General features: G+C 39.3%; 1 protein-coding gene across 1 annotated transcript in view; it reads right to left on the minus strand.

Annotated features, from left to right (window-relative positions):
* TENM1 (teneurin transmembrane protein 1) overlaps positions 1-24,497 on the minus strand; it is a 352,331-nt gene that overhangs the window by 134,437 nt on the left and 193,397 nt on the right. The window contains exons 13-15 of the mRNA XM_057538278.1: positions 14,038-14,157; positions 7,263-7,524; positions 1,462-1,729 (exon numbers count right to left, since the gene is read on the minus strand). Of these exons, the coding sequence (XP_057394261.1) occupies positions 1,462-1,729; positions 7,263-7,524; positions 14,038-14,157 (650 nt within the window). The remainder of the gene's footprint in view (positions 1-1,461; positions 1,730-7,262; positions 7,525-14,037; positions 14,158-24,497) is intronic.

Below are 24,497 nucleotides of genomic sequence, written 5' to 3' on the forward strand. Positions count from 1 at the left end.
AGAAGCGATGAGCTCCGTCATCAGTATGGCTGGGTCACCATGGTGGGAAGCAGTGGACTCTTGCTGCAGAGGGGACCACTAGAGCTGTTGCTCAGCTTATAGAGCAGATGCTGATCTTCTAGGACTACAATGTATCCCGAGCCAGGCTGCAATTTGATGAGGCCCACCTTTGAGGCTGCTGATGCCTTTTCTTGTTCTTTCCTTACTTTCCCCTGTGTCGTTACAATAATTCCTCACTAACTGAGGAAATGTGAACCACTCCATGGTCCTTGCATTCTAATAAAGGCCAACAGAGATGAGTTGATTATTTAAATATATGAGGGTCTCTTGGGCAAAGAAGAGTCACCAGTCTTTTTTTTTCCCTCCCTATGCTTCCCTCTGGAAAGAAAGAGAGGAAGTTGACACACTGTAGTCTAAGAAATATAGGTCAGTTATATGCGAATTGCACCATGATAGACACTTCCAAGGGAGACTATGAAAAGATCTCCTCTGGAGAACTTTAAAAATAGTCTTCTCATCTGTCCAAGGGTGGTTTCCATGAGCTACTGCCTGAAGGCACAAGAGTCAATGGCCCCCAACTGTGGTTCCGAAGACCTGTCAGGTCTCTTAGGAAGTTTTCACTGTCTTCTACAGACTGAGAGAAATAAAGACATCAGTGTCTGTCTGCCTATCTGTCTGTCTCTCAGCATCAGTATTAGATTGTTTACTATCATTTCTTAAGACAGACTATTCCTTTTTTTGATGTTAAGGTATTCCTCCTTGATGAAATTATGGTAGTGGTAGGCAATAGTAGATTGTAGGGGCTTTTTTTTTTCCTTTAAAAAATATTCTTACTTGACAAAAATAAAAAGTTGGCAAATCTGTCTCAGTCTCATTTTCAAAAAATGCCGTTTGTCTGAAGGAATGAAATATCTGAAGACCACAGACCCCCAAGGACCTCTTAAGGTCCCTGCTATTTGTAAGATTCTAGGTTTTAAAGTCAAAAGGACTAGGAAGGCAGGATGATTTTTTATTTAACCTACCACAGTAACAAGTTAATGAAGTCTAACTATCTAGACATAAAAGATAGCACGTGGAGATGCCTGTAAGTTAAAATTTTGTATTTTCTAAGTGGAAATGACAGTCTAAATGTCAAATATGAAAACATGGCCTGAAGAACACCACACCAAAGGTCACAGTTAGAAGGCAACATTCAGCTTTGGAGACAGTTACAAGTCAGATACTGTGTGATTCCACTGGTATGCAGCCATCATGAAAGAGGAACTAAAATCGTTTTGAAGCAAAAATGTGTCAAAAGGGAACTCTAAACAGGCCCAAAGGGAGTGTTTAAATGAAAAAGTGCCTTAGATCCCTCAAATAGAAGAAAACCCATAATTATTCCAAATACAAATTAATATGCAGCTAGTACTTTCTGTTTTGTGAACACAACACTGCTATTTACACAGAATTATTTCAACATACCCAAAGCCTCTGCCAGGCCCCAAACCTTCTGTCCATAGATGTCGGTCTTGTTCCAAGCAAATGTGTAGACAAGATTAATTGCAGCAGGAAACCACTTCTGTGTGAGTCGCCCTTCCACAGCTACTGTGAGGTGTACTTTTATCATCCCCACGGGAATGGTTGAATGTGTTAAAAGGATCCGTAGCAGGGTTTTATACCCGGGGGTGCGGCTGCTTAGGTAACTCAGCCTCACAAAGCTGGAAGGAATGGGGATCTCCTCCTGTACAACCTGAAAGAAAAAAAGTCACATGGGTTCTTACCAGTGGTCACAGGTAGGCAAGGATACTGCATGCTTTTGTCTTAGAAACATGCCAAAGGAGAGAGCTTAAAGGGATTATGGATGTCAAGGCGTTTGGTCTAGAATCTATGTGAGGCTACATGACCATAGGTTTCGAATTTTGCACCAAATCTGCACGCGGACAAGACGTCCAGCCTATCCTGAGGATTGCTCTCCTTTTTTTCCTGCCAGGAAAGACTGTGAAAATAACAATTTTGGTTTTTCAACAATGTTTCAAAAATTGCTTTGTAGGAGTTGGAGAAGATCACACTGCTGAATGTCAAGGATTTCAGTGCTATGGGTTCCATTAAAGGTTTTTTCTTATATATTCAGACACAAAAGCTTGTTCGATGTGTTAAGTTATATATCACAAACCACTGTTGTAGCTCTTATTCAGGTTAGGCTCTGTAAGAGGAAGGACTCTGGAAGCAGGCCCAGCAAGTGATATTTTATGACAGAGATTATGGTGTCCCTAGAACTAATCTTTCCTGATGCCATCAAACTTGCCTTCTTTGGAGCTTTGCAATGACCCCGAGGGCCAACTTTTTAATCAAATTTTGCTTGCATATTTCTCTGTGTTTGGATGTATCAATAGCTAGGACAAGTTTTTCCAAGCTGGCACCTGTGACTGAAAAGCAAATAACTCCCATTAACTCCTCTGCAAATCTTTTACAAACGTTGGTCCCAGAGTGAAAATAACTCCTGGCTTCCTTAATTAATTACTATTACTTATTTGCTTATTAGCATGGATGGAGTTAACCAAAAGTGGTCACTAAAACTACATCTTACATTCTGTGACTTTCAACTTTCCAAATACAGCTGAAGAAAGAGCCCATCCTATTTAACACATTTAAGGGGACATGGATAGTGTGGATATTTTTGTGCCCTTATTCATTTTTATCTCAGAACATTGTCCCGTCTTCCTTTTCCAAACTGGTGCACATAGTAGAACTGATTGTTAAACACACTCTATCTCATATTGTCCAGGATTTCTAGCCATTCTTTTCTTTCTGAGGGCACAAATCCCTTTTGTCTATTCTTTGCCCAGTTTTCCTTCCTCTACATTATCTACTTGATACCAAAGCTGTCCACTGGCTCTATCTTCTTAGATGGTGGCAGAAGTACAATAGTGAAGGACAGCATGACACTCACCACCTTGGTATTTCATTTCCCTAAGGAATCATGCAATCCTAGAGCAGTTTGAAAACTTGTGTTGAAAGAGACCCATGCTTCCTAATATCTGTGAAAGGATTGGTGTACCAGCCCAATGTACTCATTAAATACTATCTAGTTTTTTCTTCCTTTCTTCAGGAAAACAATGGAAAAGGCAGGAGTGGCAACTCTCCAGACTCCTTTTTGTGGAGAGTACTATTTTTTGTGAGCCTTTCTCAAGTGGTATCCTCTGGGCAGTGCTAACAGCTGGTGGGGATGTTGTGATGGAAGAAAAACCAATTCAATCTTTGACTGTTCATTTACCTCTTCTTAAGTATACTTGAATCCTGGATCTGTCTGATTTATGAGTCCATTTTGGTGGACATTAAACTATCATTAAAATATTAAAATTAAAGTACCATTAAAATGTTTCTATAACATAGTGAGAAAATTGTACTATGGATATCTGAATGACTTAGTCTCTGTTATTTTTTCTTTTGCCCTACCCAGGTACGTGGGGAGTTTCTTGCCTTTTGGGAGGTCTGAGGTCTTCTGCCAGCGTTCAGTAGGTGTTCTGTAGGAGTTGTTCCACGTGTAGATGTATTTCTGATATATTTGTGGGGAGGAAGGTGATCTCCACGTCTTACTCTTCCACCATCTTGAAGCTCCTCCTATAAAACTCTATCTTTTCTGTCCCCTGTGTGACCTCAACAACTTGATAGTTTCCAGCTCCCCCGAGATTTCTCTTGATTGAGTGCTTTTTCAGTACACCATGACCCCAGCCGCGCGCAGAGGTGCTTGCCGAGCCTGGGCCGGGTCCCGGTGCCTGGGCTCGCCCGGCCTCTACGTGGCCACAAACTATGAAGCGGGCTCTAGCTCGCTGCTGCTTCCACCGTCCACGAGGGTGCGGCCGCATCTGATCTGCTGGGCTGGGGCGCAGCCAGGAAGTGGCAGCCCAGGACCAGATGGCTTCACAGGTGAATTCCATCAAACATTTAGAGAAGAGCTAACACCTATCCTTCTCAAACTCTTCCAAAATATTGCAGAGGGAGGAACACTCCCAAACTCATTCTACGAGGCCACCATCACCCTGATACCAAAACCAGACAAGGATGTCACAAAGAAAGAAAACTACAGGCCAATATCACTGATGAACACAGATGCAAAAAACCTCAACAAAATACTAGCAAACAGAATCCAACAGCGCATTAAAAGGATCATATACCATGATCAAGTGGGGTTTATCTCAGGAATGCAAGGATTGTTCAATATACGCAAATCAACCAATGTAATACACCATATTAACAAATTGAAGGAGAAAAACCATATGATCATCTCAATAGATGCAGAGAAAGCTTTCGACAAAATTCAACACCCATTTATGATAAAAACCCTCGAGAAAGTAGGCATAGAGGGAACTTTCCTCAACATAATAAAGGGCAAATATGACAGACCCACAGCCAACATTGTCCTCAATGGTGAAAAACTGAAACAATTTCCACTAAGATCAGGAACAAGACAAGGTTGCCCACTCTCACCACTATTGTTCAACATAGTTTTGGAAGTGTTAGCCACAGCAGTCAGAGAAGAAAAAGAAATAAAAGGAATCCAAATTGGAAAAGAAGAAGTAAAGCTGTCACTGTTTGCAGGTGACATGATACTATACATAGAGAATCCTAAAGATGCTACCAGAAAACTACTAGAGCTAATCAATGAATTTGGTGAAGTAGCAGGATACAAAATTAATGCACAGAATTCTTTTGCATTCCTATACACTAATGATGAGAAATCTGAAAGTGAAATTAAGAAAACACTCCCATTTACCATTGCAACAAAAAGAATAAAATACCTAGGAATAAACCTACCTAAGGAGACAAAAGACCTGGATGCAGACAACTATAAGACACTGATGAAAGAAATTAAAGATGATACAAATAAATGAAGAGGTATACCATGTTCTTGGATTGGAAGAATCAACATTGTGAAAATGACTCTACTACCCAAAGCAATCTACAGATTCAGTGCAATCCCTATCAAACTACCAATGGCATTTTTCACAGAACTAGAATAAATAATTTCACAATTTGTATGGAAACACAAAAGACCCCGAATAGCCAAAGCAATCTTGAGAAAGAAAAACGGAGCTGGAGGAATCAGGCTCCCTGACTTCAGACTATACTACAAAGCTACAGTAATCAAGACAGTATGGTACTGGCACAAAAACAGAAATAGAGATCAGTGGAACAGGATAGAAAGCCCAGAGATAAACCCATGCACATATGGTCACCTTATCTTTGATAAAGAAGGCAAGCATATACAGTGGAGAAAAGACAGCCTGTTCAATAAGTGATGCTGTGAAAAGTGGACAGCTACATGTAAAAGAATGAAATTAGAACACTCCCTAACACCATACACAAAAATAAACTCAAAATGGATTAAAGACCTAAATGTAAGGCCAGACACTATCAAACTCTTAGAGGAAAACATAGGCAGAACCCTCTATGACATAAATCACAGCAAGATCCTTTTTGACCCACCTCCTAGAGAAATGGAAATAAAAGCAAAAATAAACAAATGGGACCTAATGGAACTTAAAAGCTTTTGCACAGCAAAGGAGACCATAAACAAGATGAAAAGACAACCCTCAGAATGGGAGAAAATATTTGCAAATGAAGCAACTGACAAAGGATTAATCTCCAAGATTTACAAGCAGCTCATACAGCTCAATATGAAAAATAAAAAAACAACCCCATCCAAAAGTGGGCAGAAGACCTAAATAGACATTTCTGCAAAGAAGATATACAGATTGCCAACAAACACATGAAAGAATGCTCAACATCATTAATCATTAGAGAAAAGCAAATCAAAACCACAATGAGATTATCATCTCACACCGGTCAGAATGGCCATCATCAAAAAATCTACAAACAATAAATGCCGGAGAGGGTGTGGAGAAAAGGGAACCCTCTTGCACTGTTGGTGGCAATGTAAATTGATACAGCCACTATGGAGAACAGTATGGAGGTTCTTTAAAAAACTAAAAATAGAACTACCATAAGACCCAGCAATCTCACTACTGGGCATATACCCTGAGAAAACCATAATTCAAAAAGAGTCATGCACCAAAATGTTCATTGCAGTTCTATTTACAATAGCCAGGACATGGAAGCAACCTAAGTGTCCATCAACAGATGAATGGATAAAGAAGATGTGGCACATATATACAATGGAATATTACTCAGCCATAAAAAGAAATGAAATGGAGGTATTTGTAGTGAGGTGGATGGACCTAGAGTCTGTCATACAGAGTGAAGTAAGTCAGAAAGAGAAAAACAAATACCGTATGCTAACACATATATATGGAATCTAAAAAAAAAAAAAAAAAAAAAAGGTCATGAAGAACCTAGGGGCAAGACGGGAATAAAGACACAGACCTACTAGAGAATGGCCTTGAGGATACGGGAGGGGGAAGGGTAAGCTGGGACAAACTGAGAGAGTGTCATGGACATATATACACTACCAAACGTAAAATAGATAGCTAGTGGGAAGCAGCCGCACAGCACAGGGAGATCAGCTCGGTGCTTTGTGACCACCTAGAGGGGTGGGACAGGGAGGGTGTGAGGGAGGGAGACGCAAGAGGTAAGAGATATGGGAACATATGTATATGTATAACTGATTCACTTTGTTATAAAGCAGAAACTAACACACCAGTGTAAAGCAATTATACTCCAATAAAGATGTTAAAAAAAAAAGGAAAAGAAAAATCCTCAGGAATCCTAGAATATGAAGTTTCAAAAATGTCTTCCTCTGACTATAAAGCGTGAACACTTAAAAAGCAGTTTTAGACAAAATGCACAGGCTTGACAACTACCTTTACGAAACACAGCTAAACAAGAGGAGGTGTCATGACTTCTAAGAACAATGACAGCGGACGCAAATTAGACAGTGGAAGAAAACTAGATTTCTTAAGGAGCTTTAATTTCAGAACCACAAATGGTCCCACCTCGTTGATTATACTGTTACCACTATTGAGGCAACAAGCTTTGTTCTTTTGAGCACAGTGTTCATCAGGTCAAGGTTAGGGGTCTAATCCTCATGACATGAGCTAGTTCATCTTGCTTTGTTCCATGGCCAGAGATAGCACCTTATAGCCCCGGCCAATCACCTTGCAAATGTGTGCCAGAGAGATTACATTTGAAGGTTTCTCTTGAAAAATGAAGGGCAGCACATTATAGGGCTGGCAGGAGTACCAGGAAAAGGAATCTAGCCATTATGCACTGTTGAGCACCCCATGGATACTATGATTTTATACTTTCAAGGTCAATGTACCCACCTGCAGCTCAGGAACGATAGTTCCCCTCTCTGGACAGGACCCTCCAAATGATGTGAGTGGTGAAGGAAGCACAATAGGGTTTGGGCTGATAAAGTTGGAGATATCACAGGATGGTGGGTCTGATATAACTCTCTGCATGGTCACTTTCTCCACCACAATAAACTGATTCCAAGGCAACCAGAGTGTCCTCTTCTCAGGTAGGAAAGGTGACCGATCAAAGATTAAGACGACAGAGATACCACCGACAGCTACGAGGTCAAAGCTGAGAAGGAAAAACAGAAGATAGCTTCAACCAAATGAACAACTAAAATAAAATTAAAGTTTAAAAAACAGGTAATTTCAGTGCTCTTTCCTTCTTTTGGGACGCAACTATATCTATTTGTATTCTCTATTTTATTCCTTCTATTCCGTCTAACTAAATATTCATTCCATGGAGACTTCTTTTCACTATCCAGTAGACTTCTGAGAAAAAATTCCATATCACCAGTTGATATTCACCTAGGATTTATAAATCAATTTTAATGTTATCTTAAACAAAATCACTGCATGTATTTCTGCAAAGCCAAATCTGACATCACTGCTCCTCCCTGTGCTAGAGAGAACTGAAAGATGGCCATTGAACATTAAGCAACATCTGTAATATGCTGCATTATTCATCCTAAAAAAAATTCCTATAATGTAACTCAATAAAAGTAAGGAGCCAAAAGGTTAAATACCTTGTTCACGGTCACCAACACAGTGTCAGAAACCTGGTGGTGTCTTTGAGATGGCATTTGGAGAGAGATACCAGCTGAGGAAATTTGTTCAGTGAAATCTGCTTGAACAATACCATGCTTGAACCCTCCACATCTGGCTACCCCCTTTGGCTCCTGATTCTACTTGAACTCTAGATTTAGGATTTCTGGTTCGCTCTAGAATGCCTCTTCGTTTCCTGTTGTAAGGAAGTCTGTAGTGGACCCTGTCCATCTCCACTGACAACTCCTTCCATATCTCTGACTAAACAAGACTGCCTCTTCTGTAAGTCCATCTCTTGATGTGGTCTCTGAAATGACTCTTCAGTTGGAGCATAATAGACTCAGATTTCAGTTCATTCTGCACTAGATGGCTCTACCTTCCTGCTCTTTTAAGTACAATGATGTCTTTGAGATAATGTACTTGAAAGCATTCAAAAAGCATAAAATACTATGTGTACAAGATAATGATAAATTATTATCATTATATCTTAAAAATGGATAAAGGGCAATGGATGCTCCTTAATATTCAAGCAACTTAAATCCACAGGAGAGAGATGTAAGCAATCCTGTGTGTTAAAAAAAAAGAACTTTCTTAAAACACTTTTCAATGGTAAAATGCTCTGATAGTGAATCAGACTTAATTATGGATATCTCACCACTCCCTTCATATGACATTTATTATATTTATTATAGTATTACCAATTGTGTCCTGTTGCAGAAATCTTTCATGTAAAGATAAGTGGACAGTAACAAAGGATAGCTAATACGGTATTTTTTATTGTTGCTTTTTCAGTCAAGTAGCTGTAATATTAAGGCAGTTTCCAAAAAGAGGATTTGAAGAACTGCATTAGCTTTAGAAAATAATTTAAGTTTGATGTAAAAAGAGAAAACCCCAAACAGCTTATGGTTTAAGACAGAGAGGCTAAATTCATGATAATACAGGAGCAGTTTAAGGCAAGCGTAGCGAGGGAAAGTCCTACATTACTTGTCAAGAGACCTTTTCTCTGGTTCACATTCTACACTGATTCAACTGTGTCCTTGGGCAAGTTTATTTGCTTCACCCAAACCTCAGCTCTTGACTCCTTAAAACTGAACTGCTTACTTATTTGAAAACAAAAACAAATGCAAACACAAAAACAAAATAAACTACCCAAACAAGAACATATGTACCTGGCAATTATTCTCTACTTCTAGAAAGATTAAGCAGACAGGGCAGGCTTCTTGTTTTGTAGAAAGAATGTGATTTTGGCTTCATACACACCTGGGTTCAAATCTCAGCTTTGCCATGTTAACTTTGTGTCTTTGGGCTAATTATTTAACTCTCATGAACTTCAGTTTCCTCATTAGTAAAATGGGGCTAATATGGTCTATCACTCAGCTACTACCATAAGTGAGTAAATAAGATAAAGACTTAAGAGCCAAGCATATAGTAGTGACTCAACAAATATTAACTTTCTTCTCAAATCAGATCCATTGCCCTATTAAATTTACAGATGTCTTCTCTTGTAGTTCAAATGAACTCTAGGCCAGTTTTTGATTATCTCCATAAGCAGATACTGAGTTTTAAGTTCTCCTGGGAACTTCCCCTAAGCGTCCTGTGTTGGGTTAGTTTTATGTGTCAACTTTGTTGGGCTACAGTACCCAGTTATTTAATCAAACACTAATCTAGGTGTTGCTGGGGAGGTATTTTGTAGATCTGGTTAATATCTACAGTTAGCTGAGTTTAAGTAAAGGGGATTACCCTTGATAATGTGGGAGGGCCTCATTCAATTAGTTGAAAGAGCAAAACTGAAGTTTTTCAGAGGAAGAAGGATTTCTGCCTCAAGACTGCAGATGTAGCATCTACTCCTTGCCGAGAGATTCCAGTCTGCTAGCTTACCCTACAGTTTTTGGAGTTGCCAATCCCCACAATCACATAAGTAATTCCTTGAAATCTCTTTCTTTCTCCCTCTCTCTATATACAGTTAACCCTTGAACAATGTGGGGGTTAGGGTCCCCCCCAAGCACGTTGAAAATTTGCTTATAACTTTACAGTTGGCCCTCCATGTCCACAGTTCCACAGCCACGGATTCAACAGACTGCGAATCATGTAGTACTGTAATACATATTTATTGAAAAAAATCCACATGTGGACCCGTGCAGTTCAAATCCATGTTGTTCAAGGGCCAACTGTATATATATATATTATACATATATGTATGATATGTATTATACATATTACAATACATATGTACATATTATAATACATATGTATAATATGTATTATACATGTATATGTATAATATACACATATATAATATACATATGTATATACACACATATACATGTATATGTACATGTATATATGCATACACACACACACACACACACACACACACACACAGAGGTTCTGTTTCTCTGCAGAACCCTGACTGATTTCTCCTCTTCCCACCTAGCTATTATATATAGTAAACACTGTCTGGGTGACTCATTAATTGCCATGGTGGTGGAAGGTGGATCTGTAGCCAACAACCCATCTAAATTATTGCAATACCCAATAGAATGCTCTCTGGATGATTAATTCTTTTGGGATTTCCCCCACCACAAATGGTCTCCATTGGCACGAGTCAATAAGAACAGGTTACAAAGTCACGTGAGAGTGAGCATAAAACACCCAAGGGAGAGGACATATTTGTTTGGAGACTGTTAATCCGTAATAAGCCAGACCAGTCCTATTCATAGATGGAAGACTACTGTAGCTTATGTAAAATGCTTATTTCTGCCTTACGGTATCCATAAATGAACAAACTCTTACCTTGAGGGGAATCAGAGGAAGCCCTCTCTTCATCTTCCAAAGTCTTCCGAACAAAGTTCTTGAGACCTTTAATGCTCTCAAGAATCTTCTAAGAATGTCAATGTTTCACCTATTTTACTTATCATTAGCTGAACTATTAATATGAGCATCTGTTACATATCTAAGCTGAAGGTGGTAAATCATAGAAGGTAAGAGTAAGATTACTTGGGTTCAACTTTTGGCTCTACCCTTATTAGCTGTGTTAATTTGGATAAGTTTTCTCATCTGCCAAATGGGGAGGATGATAATAATGATTCCTATCTCATAAAGTTGTTGTGAGGATGAAATAGAATATGCATGAAAATGCAAGGAATACAGTAGATAATCATACATCATCTTTCCTTTAGAATTGCCTTTTTTTTTTCTTTTCTGCTACTTTGGCCTCTCCCAATCTGCATACCTAATCTCTTCTTACTTTTAGAGGGACCTGTCTTCCACTCCCATCCTTCCTTCTGCTTTTTATACATCACTTTGGTCTCATGACCTAGACTTTTCCTGGTTCCCTAGGGAAAGTTGTCAATTAACTTGTGCAGATGGATGATAATGTGGGTAATTAGTTCTCCAGCCACCATAACATATTTGCATATAACAGGGAGTTTGAAAGAGTCAACAACTTAACCCAAAGCAGTGATACCATTGATGGGAACAACAGGCACACTGGCAGAGAGGTGGATTGAGATTTGGAGACAGAAAGCCAGAACTTTTCAGCATTTTGCATACCACACCCTGTCTACTAGGTATCTAAATGCTAACCCCAACCTTTCTATAATCCTTTTGCCCTCAGGTATACAGATGGTCCCCAAGTTACAATGGTTTGACTTAGGGTTTTTCAACTTTATGATGGTGCAAAAGCGATAAGCATTCAGTAGAAACCATACTTTGAATTTTGATCTTTTCCCGGGCTAGCGATATGCGATAGAAACTCTCTCGTGGTGCTGGGCAGCGCAGCGCGCCACAGCTCTGTCGGCCACGTGATCACGAGGGTAAATAACTGATATGCCTACAACTCTTCTGTACTCACACAACCAGTCTGTTTTTCACTTTCAGTTCTGTATTCAGTCAATTACATGAGATATTCAATACTTTATTACAACAGGCTTCGTGTTACATGATATTGCCCAACCGTAGGCTAATGGAAATGTTCTGAGCACATTTAAGGTAGGTTAGACTAGGCTATGATGCTTGGTAGGTTAGGTGTATTAAATGCATTTTCAACTTAAAATATTTTCAACTTACGATGGATTTATCGGGATGTAATCCCATCATAAACTGAGGAAGATCTGTAGTTTCCCTATGATATTCTACTTTTGAAATGTACTTAATCTGAGGTAGCAACCAGCAGAGACATATAAATGGAAACTCTCATCACACTCACTTTATGTCTAAGAGATGATAGTGGGACTGTCTGGTTGGCATTTGGGGCACATATTTTGAATGCCTACACCCTTTGTGGAGCCTGAGGGAAGAGTTACTGCCAGAGGGGACTCTGGCTAGTGTCTGTCATCTATATAAACCTAGTTCTCACAGTGAGCTCAGTGGGAGGGTCCTGGCATTTTACTGAAGATTAAAAACACAAAAATAACAACAAAAATTGTCCCCCTTTAATGCTTTCTGTAAACTGGAAACAGAAAATTTATAGACTTTTTAGACATCACATTTCTTTTAGGTTCTTTTGTGAATATCGAATAATTCACTGAAACCTTTGTGCACAAGCTAAAAAACCTAAGGCCCATCATTTCTCCATGAGAAGCCAAATGTCCCTGAGGGTATATTCTATTTAAAGAAATAATCCATTTCTCAATTTCTGGCACATGGTTGAACCTGCTGGCAAGGGAGAGGCCAGTTTTCTGTACCAGCTACTGGTGCATGAACTACCAAAATTCCATCATTCAATCTAATTGAGAGAAAAGTCCATTTGAATTAGTAGAGAGCTCTGATTATAGAATATTTGAAAGGAAATAGTTTTTATTGCATATATATATATATATATATATATATATATATACACACATATATTCAGACTAGATGCTCCCAGAGTAGTTCTGCTGAGCTTGTTATAATGAATAGACGGCTCATTACTAATTAGCAATATAATTTACATACAAATAATTCATATAATTTGCTAAAATCTTAAAAAGTTTTCCTTAAGTAGGTTAAAATTCTTCCTTATTATCTTCTTTAACTATTTTTTGTAAGCCTTTTCTTGAAAGGCAGTTGAAAAAATAAATTCAGCATAGCCCAAGTTGAACAATTAACAATTCTGAAGTGGCTAGGACTAATAATAAGGTCTGATTTTAGGTTCTTGAAATGACATAGTCTCTCACACTGTGATAAAGCTTCAAGGCAACAGTTCTCTTTATATGAGTACTGAAGCGGCTTGTTATGAGTAGGACATTTCAAGGGTAGCCACCTGGAGACTAGGGCACCTCAAAGCCATCATTACAATGTTCCTGAGAATCATAAATAGGTACCTTTAAGCTGGACACATGGGCCTATTGACTCAAATATTCTAAACAAATGTCTACCTAAAGGATGGCAACAAAAATGTTTTTGTGAGCAAATCCTTTTCCAGGAGGAAAAGATTTAACTAGTGGTCTTGCTTTCCAGGTCTCTGAGAACCTGGGGAAGCCCTTAGAGAGCAGCTTGGTGGTTGGTGCTTAAGGTTAAATCACTATGGTTATATAGACACCAAGGGAAATTGGTTAAGCTGGCCATGCTTTTCGACCTGTTATAGCCACTAGTAAAATAGGCAGTCTAGGGAGGACACATTTTTTTTTTTCTTTTAATGTCTTAATGTGGTTGAATTGTATACCTTTGGAAGAAAACTTTTGGACAACTTTATCTCTGAAATATTTTGAGGCTATCATGGAAAGAACAGCCTAGGTGTTCAATGCTTTATTACCTGCATCATCTCACTGGATTTTGAATCTGGATTTATAAATGATGAAGCCTTAGGTGAAGGGTAGACAACTTTCCACATGGCCAGGGTTTCAGGAAGACTTGACAGTAATAGTACAGGGTTGGTTAGAAGATAAACTTGGTTTGATTTAGATGGGGAAGAGAGGAAATAAATAACACCAATGACTTTTTTAGATACAGCTTGAAGGAAGATGGGCTTATAAACACTGTATCACTTGAGCCCTGGTTTGACTCATGGCTAGAAGTCGGTATTTGGCCCGCACAACGATCAGAAGCAATATTGACATACCTTCCATCTTGCCGGCTGATGGTAAACCCATAATCACTGTGGTGCAAGAAACTAACATTCACCCCTACTAGAGGGGTTCCATCTACAGCCATCACTTGGCCTCGGATCACACAAGCACGCCTGCAACACAAGATCAAAGGCAAATATAAAAGCATGCTGAAACTAGATTCTAGAAGCCAAGTTGGAGAAAGTTTGGAAAACACAGTTCAGTATAACAAAGAAAACAATAATTTCACTAATGAGTAGTAACGTCTAATAACATTTTGGTGACGGTATGAATATCTTTTACCAATAAAAATTGGGATTATACTCGGTATAGTTCTGAATCCTGATATTTTTAAGTTGGCAGTATATTATTAACATTGTCCAATGTAATTAGAAATTCCTTAATATATCATTTTGATATTAGATAATATAGCCCTAAAACAGTATTCCTTGTTTAATCCATTCCCTATTTTAGGATATTTAGCTGTTTCTTATTTTTTTCTGCATTGAATTTCTTATTATTTCCTTGGGAGATAGTCCTAGTCGTGGAAAGATACTTTTCTCTTATTAAAATTAATTAAAATGAAAATTAGTTAATACATAAATACACTGTAGACATGACTAAAGTCCCTGCTGACCACCTCCCTCCCAGTTCCTGGTTTTCTCCCCAGAGGTAATCAGCAATATCATTTTGTTGAGGGCATTTTCTATGCATTTACATACATAGGTGTGAACACTTTTAAGGCTCTTAATACATATTGCCAAATTGCTTTTTCTGGAAAAATAATTAAAAAAAAAAAAAGCAGACTTAGTTGGGCAAATTTTAACAGTTAAAGTCTGCAAAAAAGACATGGTCCCTGACTATATAGTACCATGTTTCTCTGGCCTGATTGAAATAAAATATTTCAGGAGATTTTCCCTTTAAACAAACGAGTTTCATCTTTACCAAATAAGGGGATTCCATTAGACTCCCTTAACAGAGCTGTCTCCCAGGGACATAGTCCACTAAAAGGAGTATACTTTCAGCTCTAGCTTGGCCAACAAGTTGTAACAAAGTTTAGGAGCTTGGCAGTTAAGAAGGCCCAGGGGCAACCCCTAAGCACAGATTTTTCACTTGTCTGTTGTTATTGGGGTTGGGGGGAAGGAGTCTCACCAGAGTCCAGTCCTAGCCTTGGCAGCCCTGAGCTCTAGAACATGCATTTTATAGCTGGAGCTGGTAGGGTTGAAGAGGTTGGGCAGGGTCAATGATTTTTCCTAGGGCATTAATGTCATTTTTTTCACCAAGTGAGATTCAGGGTATCCAGGCAAGCTCAATCTTGGATTAAAAGGGGCCATGTTATTTGGGCAAACATGACTTTCCAAAGTAACCATAATAATTCCACCCTGGCATTATACATTCTTTCAATCAGCAAGTCAAGGCAATGTGTCTAAAGGCTCTTGGCCACAAAGATCGTTCAAGAGAAAAAAAAACTGTGAAAAAGCAAAAGACAGTTACCAGCCAAAGCTTGTGTTATATGTTATAGCCAATAAACATCACTACTAAACTCTATTGCAATCAGAGGAACTGGGATATGTTATACTGATAGGATTTATCCTGCATCACCTAAAGCCTTCCCCCAACACAAACTATAAGCCATTAAGTATTGCACAAAGCTAAGCTAGTATAATTGTTGCTATTAGTGTCTTTATTGAGCTCTTCAGACCGACATTCCTAGTTCTGACATAAATTAGTGGGTTTCTTCTTTCCAATGAGCTGTCCATCTTATGAATTCTGTAAATAATGGTTCTGAATGGCATACAAATGGCACACTGGCACTTGCTCTGCCTTGTCTGATTCTTCCAGTTCCTTTTTGGGGAGATTTTGAAATTGTGAGATTTTGAAATCCCATTTGCTCTAATAGAGAAGATATTTGAAAGTCACCGAGTTCTGGATTTTGAACTAATCCTGACAGATCTGGTCCCTGGTTCTAAATCCAATGTAACAAGACATGAAAAGAGAAGGATGTCTCTAGTTTTATACAGTAACATTTTGAAGGTCTTTACAAAGCAAAATTTGACAAACTGGGTATAGATTAAGTAGAAACCAGCTGAGAAAATCTCCTGCAAACTACGTAGGGATCGGAGCCAGAGGGGCTGAGAAGAGACGTGCATTAGTGAGGCCACCTTCATTTGAAGATCAGTTCAACATTGCTTCCTGAGCCCTATGTGCTGATGGCTTTTGGGGGTGTATGGTAGGGGGTAATTATGAACTTGCCAAGGCTTTACCAGTTAACAAGGTGGGCTTTTCAACAATGATGCCTACTTAGGTGGTCGCTGATTGCCTATCGGCAAGACAATTCTACACCCGCTTATTTTATTTGTTCACATTAATCTAGACATTGTGTCTTCCCACAGCTGTACTAGGCTCAGTTATTTTTGTTTTTATTTTGTCAAGCCTAGTTGACATTATTTGCTCATATTTTACGACAGACACAGACCTGTCTCTTCTCTTTGCTGTTCTTTTATTTTCTATACAGCTTATATTTATGAAGGATCCAGGCTGGTGAGTGAAAGTCTCATAAAAGTCATCATTATTCTGTGCACTTCTCTTGTATTCTTCTCTTCCTTCATTCTGTATCTCATTCTGAGTAGACTTGTCTTTTGACTCCTCTGCTCTTTAATATTCCTCATATTTTATGAAGCACACAGATTTGTGTGATAACGACTCATCAAAGTCATCATTATTCAAGACATTGTCTACCTGTTCTTCTTCTCATTCGTTTCACTCATCATTCATAAATAATGCGCAGACTTGTCTTTCAACTCCCCTACTTTTTTTATTCCTCATATTTTATGATCCACACCAACTTACAGCATATGATAAAGCCCCATAAAACTTATTCTTCTACATTTATCAGCATTGAACTCTCTTTGTAATGTATTAGACTTTAAATGTTCTAAGATTCCTTGTATCTTGCTGCATTTGCTTCCATTATTTACACACTCCATGTCATCCATTTTTCACAAGAATAACTCTTAGCTCCTTTCATTCCTGGGTTACTAGTACTTACTATAATCTTTGACCAACATCAGTCATCCTGCATCAGTATAAGTTGTCTAAATTTCGGGACAGTATTATTCTTTTTTAATTGGCAGTAATTTGGATTGGCACTGCATGCAGAAACCTAGGAAACAAATCTTCTCAGGCAAACTCTCCATTTCAAAAAGAATGCTCTCAAGTCTGCTCGCTTCCCCAGGCTACTCCAGCTCCAGATGGCCCTTAGGGAACCTTTAGATATTGTCTTGGCAGATATGGTGTATTGTGCCACTTCGTACAGCACAACTGCCACTTTCTGTGCTCTAGCTTCTAAACTCAATTTTCTTCATAATTGTGGGTGGTAGCCTTGTATCTGCTTTATTTTTCCTGATTTACGTAACCACTAAAATATACTTTCTCCCCCATGTATATAATCTGTTTGTTTATGTTTCCAATGTCCAAGGTGGCCTGCATAATTCACCTTTTTCCTAGGTTAGATCCTTGCTGAAGTAATGAGGCGTCTATGGCTGGGGTCTGTCTTCAGTAATCCCACACTCCTACTTTCCGTGTTTTCTGTCATGCCCAGTTGCGGTGCCTCCCTGTTTCCTGTCCAGCTTCTTCAGATCACCCTTTAAGTGAGGCAGCCATACTTGGCCTGTCCTTGGTCTGTCCTGAGGAAACATCTTGAACTCTTAAACTTTTGCCACATGAAAAAGTTCAACGTGAGTCCTAAACCTTTAAGGACCTGTCTTTTCCTGAAACTTTTTCACTTAAATAATATACGGAACTCTTCTGAACCTTTCAAACTAGATTACAGAAGCTACTGTCTGGACTATCATGAGGCTGGCCCTGCACATGTGTAGAGCAGGTATGTGCCCAGTGTGACTGTCTTTTGTGTTGGTTGTGTGTGTGTGTTTGTGTACTCTCAATGGCGGGTACTGCATGCTTTCCATCTTTGCCCGGGGCTCTCCTTCTTTGATCCACAGACTTGGATGGGATATTTTGCTTCCCTGAACCTCTAAAAACAAGGACTTCTCCCTGCTATTGTGGGTTAGAGGAAGATAACTTGAACTTGGATGAATGTGTCCAATGTGACTTTAAAAACATGTATGGGGAAGATCACCCCTCACAAGTGTCTCTTTTCTTGTTCTCTGGATAATACAGGCCAAGCTGTCTACCTGCTGTCACTATGCTAAAGCAGCAACCTCAGAGGAACTGCTTCTCCCTTTAACTAAATGCTGAATCCTCTAGGTGTTTGGAGCTTGGTCTGAAGAACAGGGCACCTTGGGAAATGCAAGTCAGAATACACTTTACCGAGAGCCTTATTTAACTAACAAGCTGCTTGTTAGACAGTTCTGACGCAAAAGGTCTAATTCATTCTGTATTTGCTATTTTCATGGCATAGTCAAATTATCCCTAGCCTTCAATAAATTCTTGGTTTCATTTTCCTCTTCCCTTTGTTGTCTTTTGTCTTCGGTGTCAAATTTCCAATATTCATTCAACACCTCAGGCAAAAAACATTAACCTCAAGCACAAAAGTTGGTTTGAAAAACAAGGCTGAAAACTAAATTGCTGAAAGAAGCTGTAATTTACTGCATGGTATTTCTGATTAAAATCTTTCGTAAGGAAGATGAGGCTCAAGGGCTAGGGAAGTTACAGCTATTTGCTTTTGTTGCTAACAGGAGCATAAGCAACCTTTGAAGGGTAACATTCACAATCAAGGACCTGGCCAGCAGGGGATCTAGCAGCAGGTGGACAGGTTAGGTTGTTTTTTCCACAGGAACAGATGAAATCCTTTCCACAGCTGACAGCTCTGGTCAAGAGATAGCATTGAGAAGAACTGGGCTGAGAGAGGCTACGTGAATCCTCTGCTCAGTGGCGTTGGAATCCTGCCCTGTAAATTCCTCTATGAGTTGTCAGTTGGTTCAAATCTCCAAGGGACAGAAACCTGCTGCATATGAGGTGTGGTTTCATGGTTCTCCTGACATCTTCTCCACAGGCTTATTATACCGTAACGTTCCACAGCTGTAGATTGTGTCATTTGGGCTAAATCACTGCTGCTTCTGGGTGCGCTACTGGAATGCAAATACCTCTGAGCGGTTGGGACAAAGGGCTTATGATGCCCTCTTATCCACCGTGGCACGCGATGAATAAAGGATCTTCTTTTAAGAGTGTAATTTGGGGACTGTAGTATTGGTCCTCAGTCCTTTCTGGTTTATCTTTCTCTCGTATACACCAGTGACTCTCAAACTTGATCATGCACCAGAATCACCTGGAAGGCTTGTTAAAACACAGACTGCTGGGCCTGCCCTCCAGAGTTTCTGATTCACAGGTCTGGAGTGGGGCCTGAGAATTTGCATTTCTTGCAAGTTCCCAAGTGATGTTGATGCTGCTGAAGACAGAACTTTAGGGAAAGCAAAAACAGTATATACTCAGCCAATTAAGGTGTATGAACTCCTGAGGAAGGAGCCAGGAGGCGTAAACCATATGTATAAAGGCAGGCAAGTCACCAACTGGTTCACAATCTCACCATTATGAAATCTGTGAGGCATGAATTTTTAATACTTCCATACAAACCTCTGGAATAGGGTTTGCAAAACTGCAGTTTGGGGAGTCATGTTGAAACTGTCATGACAAAGTGGTGGTTGGACTACAAGATGAACTGTAGGATCCCTTCAAACCCAGAGATTATGAAATGGAAAAATATGTCTTAACCTGATTTATCTGTCCCAAATAAATGTTAATTTCTTCCCCAGCCCTATTATTCTCATTAGTGCTCATATCTGTGCTATCGCACTTGTCATAGCCTGCCTTGGATGAGAGTTATAGGTCTGTCTTTCTTATTAGATAGTCACTCCAGGGTAAGGACGGTATGATTTTCCTCTGTCCTTCCCAGTGCCTGGTGTTCACAGCATGTGCTCAAGAAAGCTCCATCGAATTTCAACTCAAATATTTTTATATGAAGTTGTAAAATACTTCCAGCCTATCCCACAGCACTACTTCAAGGGTTTCAGAGACCACTTTGAGGTTCCTGTGTAACAGTTCATTTATTAGAAGCCAGCATCCTGGATTGTGAATTACGACCTTCTCATCATGAGAGTTTTGTCTGATAATTGACTACTTCAGGGAATTAAATAGTACCCCTGTGATTGGAAAGAATGAATGAATAGTCCTCCTCAAATGCTTAATTTATGAACACTAACCCCATTATTCCTTTATATACAGCCATGTAATTACAATTTGGTATTTCATAACTCAAATACATTTGAGGGTTCTAACATTCAGATATTTTGGGGGTTTCCACACATCACATGCTAGTTTGTTTTTTGATGTATGTTATCTAAGCTGGTACAGTACCATGAAAACATTTACTTCTATAACATAAACCTGTTTTCACGTTCTGAAAATGTGAATGCAGTGAATGTTCATATGCAAACCCAATAAAATCTCATTAGTTTTTAGTTAAATAGAGCAGGCTGATTTAATCCTACTCAGTTGGTCACTAGCCCAAATAAATAATACCTACCAAATGGGTAACATTAAAAGCAGCTGGGAGCATTACCCATCAACATTCTAGGACTTTGGGAAAGGTGGTGCTACTGCAAATGCAGATAGCTTTTTAAGCAGAATTATTTTCCTCATGGCTAGTGATGTTTCAAGTAAAACAAAATGGGGGCACTCACCCTGAGGTAGGGTGCCTATTTTCCCATCTGCCCTGGTAATTGCTTGTCAAAAGTAGGCTTGCTTTGGATGCCTGAAATCCCCGAAGTAATGGGAAAAAGATCAAGTGTTTTGAAGCAATAAGAAAACTGACAACACAGTCACATTTTCAGGACTGCAGAAGTGCCAGTTTGCTTCATTTAGACACATGATTATTTTTGTCCAGAATTTGAATCCTGAAATATTTGCCCTGGAAGCCCATGCAACTCTTGAATGGTCTCAAGTTTTATTTTTTTGGTTGGCTTGTTTTTGTCCTGTTTTCCACATTACTCAAATGGTTTATCTTTGTAATCAGCCTTATGGGGTTTTGTTAACCTCATTAACCTTTCCTGTCACTTCTCTGTGAATCTGCCCTTCAAATAATGGATAGTCGTTAAATACAGGGCAAGTCTGTCTTGTTGGCTATAGCCTGGCCATGGATTACTCTTCCCTCCAGGAGGAAAAAGTGTGGCCTGTCCACGCCAGTTCTAGCTCTGGCTTGTTAATAATCATCGATGTGACTTTTCCTAAGAAATGGGATTACTCTCAGCCTCCTTTGTGCCTTATGGAAAGTGAGAGTGATAGTTCTTCCCTGTCTTATCCCCAGTCACCTCACAAAGATGCTGTAACAGTAAAGTAACCCAGTAAAGTGATTGTCTTTTGAACTGGACCTTTCAAATTATATTCTATTATGTACCCTATATATATTATATATATATATATGTGTGTGTGTGTGTTTGTATAAATAAGATACTAAGCACTTACTATGAGCCAGGTACCATGCCAGGCACTTTCCTTATTTTATTTCACTTACCATCAATATAACCCTGAGTAGGTACTACTATTAGCCTGTTTTAAAAAATGAGGAAACACATTCAGAGAGATTAAAAAAATTGCTCAAGGGGCTTCCCTGGTGGCGCAGTGGTTGAGAATCTGCCTGCCAATGCAGGGCACATGGGTTCGAGCCCTGGTCTGGGAGGATCCCACATGCCGCGGAGCAACTGGGCCCGTGAGCCACAACTACTGAGCCTGCGTGTCTGGAGCCTGTGCTCTGCAACAAGAGAGGCCGCGATAGTGAGAGGCCCACGCACCGCGATGAAGAGTGGCCCCTGCTTGCCACAACTAGAGAAAGCCCTCACACAGAAACGAAGATCCAACACAGCCATAAATAAAAATAAATAAATTAAATATAAACACTGGGTTCAATTAACTGCCCATCCATTAAAAAAAAAAAAAAGCTATCTTTGCTCCTCCTGTTCATTGGCCAGCCAAATGCTTTAAAAAAAAAAAAAATTGCTCAAGATAATGCAGCTAGTAAGTGGTAGAAATGGTGGACGTCTTTTGACCTGGACTCTAAATGGCCTAAGCTGTAGATTTTTTTAGTCAAGATGTAAATAATGTGGCTACAGATGAAAAGAAAGTGCTCACCCACAAAGATGGCGCTATCCATGGGATGTCACTACTTTGTAGACATTAACCAGCTGCTGAGCACTTTCTACGTGCAGGGTGTATGGTGGAGATGCACCACAAGATGTCATTCGTTCTTTCTCCCTAGACTTGCATTGACTCTGCCCTCTCCAGGGACAAGATGACAGAACTAGCTAGAGTCACTGCAAGCAAATCGTATGGCTGAGAAGTAGGTATTAAGTATTTGAGCCTTTCGAATTTCAATCCTAATTGAGCAGTAAGTAAGATAGATAAAATATTAGAAGACACCTCTTCACACCGAGATAAGCTGTAGACAGCTACTGGTATTACTAATCACCATTATTAAGCACCTCAGAACATCTGAGTTTCAAAATATCACAAATAATCAACTGAACAGCTTTTGAAAGATTTGTGCTCAGATTTCTTTGCCCAAGAGCATTTGCAAAGAAGTGAAAGTCACACATTCTTTCTTTTTTGGTACCTTTAGGTGTTGACTGCTGATTTCAGGAGCTAGTCAGCACTATAAATCTTGGAACCTTCAGCACTTTGTAAGTTTTTAAATGTCTTGAACATGTTTCCTGAACTTTAGCATTAGACAAAATAGTTGTCTGAAAATCAGGACATCCCATCTTCACACATGTAACACCTTTCACATAAACGAGATCAAAGTGCTTTATTAGCAAGTAGCAACAATCTTACTTCTCACTTGGGACAACTACAGAAGTGATAAGCAAAGGAGGTTGCTTAGGAAAAGCAACATGGGAAGACAGACAGGCTCACAAGGAATCATGGCAGAGCCAAACCACTCTTGGGTCCCTTTTCCAAATGTGGGCAGGTTATGTGCAGTGCCTCACTTTAGAAAGGAAGGTGAACACAAGATAGATTTGCAGGTGCTGATGCCTTAGAAAGAGCTTCCCCCAGTCCTTAGTTTATTCAATTTATTCAGCAATTGTTGCATTGTGTGTTTATCAACCCCTAGTTGTGTACCTGATATAATGTCTTTCACATTCTTAAGATTAAAAATACACAAAGATTTGCCATTAGTAAGTATACTTGGAGGTCCTTAACTACTAGATTCATGAAAAAGTTAAACACAAAGCATATGAATTCAAATTTGTTCCTCAGCAAAATTATGAATGATTAGGTACAGGCCTTCTGGGGGATACCTGTACACAGACTGTGGATGTTAACTCAATGAATGCTTTAATACTGTAATAGCATTGCATTTCCTTATAAATATTCTAAAATATAAGCTTTCCTTACCTCTTCTTTTTCATAATTCCAAATCAGGATGTGGTTTCTACGTATCTGATTTCTTTTAGGGTCAACACTAATTGATGACAATCTGCTATTTTTTAAAATTCTTTTCATGACTTAAATGGTCAAGGGCTGTTGCTGATTTCTCTTTCTAGAGGCCATTCAGTTTGTCTGAGGTATTCAGTTTTTCTCAACGTATTCCTGAAGGACAGGCACCCCATCCATTTATCAGTAAAACCTGGTACAATAACCAGTATGTAGTAATTCCTTGAGAAAGGTTTGTTCTACCTTTCTGTTTCACACAATGCCACAGAATCTTGATTCAGTGGGCCCTAAAAGTGACAGCCAGGCTCTGGATTGTGTGATAAGCTGCTGCAGAAGGGTCCAGGTGGCAGGAAACATTCTTGCCAAGATCATCTAACATATAGATGAATGCTATGAGCTCTCTGCTCTAGTGTCATCTGCCCAGAAAGGATTTCCCGGACCACTCTGTCTAAAATGGTCACTCTCTGTTCCTAAATTTTCTTTATCTCGTTTGACAGTACTTATACCTACCTGACATTTACCTTTTTCATTATTGTCAGTTTTCCTCACTAGACTGTATGGGGAAGGCAATTTGTCTGCTGTAGGCCAGAGCCTAGGACAGTGCCATTACACGAACCAAGTAAACACTGCCATGTTCATCAATCTCAAGAGTGAAATGATTAATCTTCCCCGATGTGGATTATCTTGAAAGAAACTGTAGGATCTATCACTACAAATGACACCAAAGTGTGGTTAAATGGGAATTTTTTTCAGTGTGGTAAATGGGAATTTTTTTGGATGATTGTTTTTTCCCCTTGAATTCATCTGTTTAACACAAACATTTCAAATTGTACTAAAATTATTTATAGGCCCAGATGTCAAAGGATGAAACTTCCTGCAAATAGTTAAGCTGCTCACCGTCCAAATAAGCTTTGTATTTTTTCTTGCAAGTCATCCAAGAGTCTCCTGTGAGTATCAATTTTAGCAGCTCCTCAAGCTCACTTGAGTCAATTAGTCCCATCCCTGAGTTTCTGCTGAAAACTTCCAGGTC

This window comes from Balaenoptera acutorostrata, chromosome X (genome assembly GCF_949987535.1).
Source record: "Balaenoptera acutorostrata chromosome X, mBalAcu1.1, whole genome shotgun sequence".
In the NCBI taxonomy this organism is placed as follows: Eukaryota; Metazoa; Chordata; class Mammalia; order Artiodactyla; family Balaenopteridae; genus Balaenoptera; species Balaenoptera acutorostrata.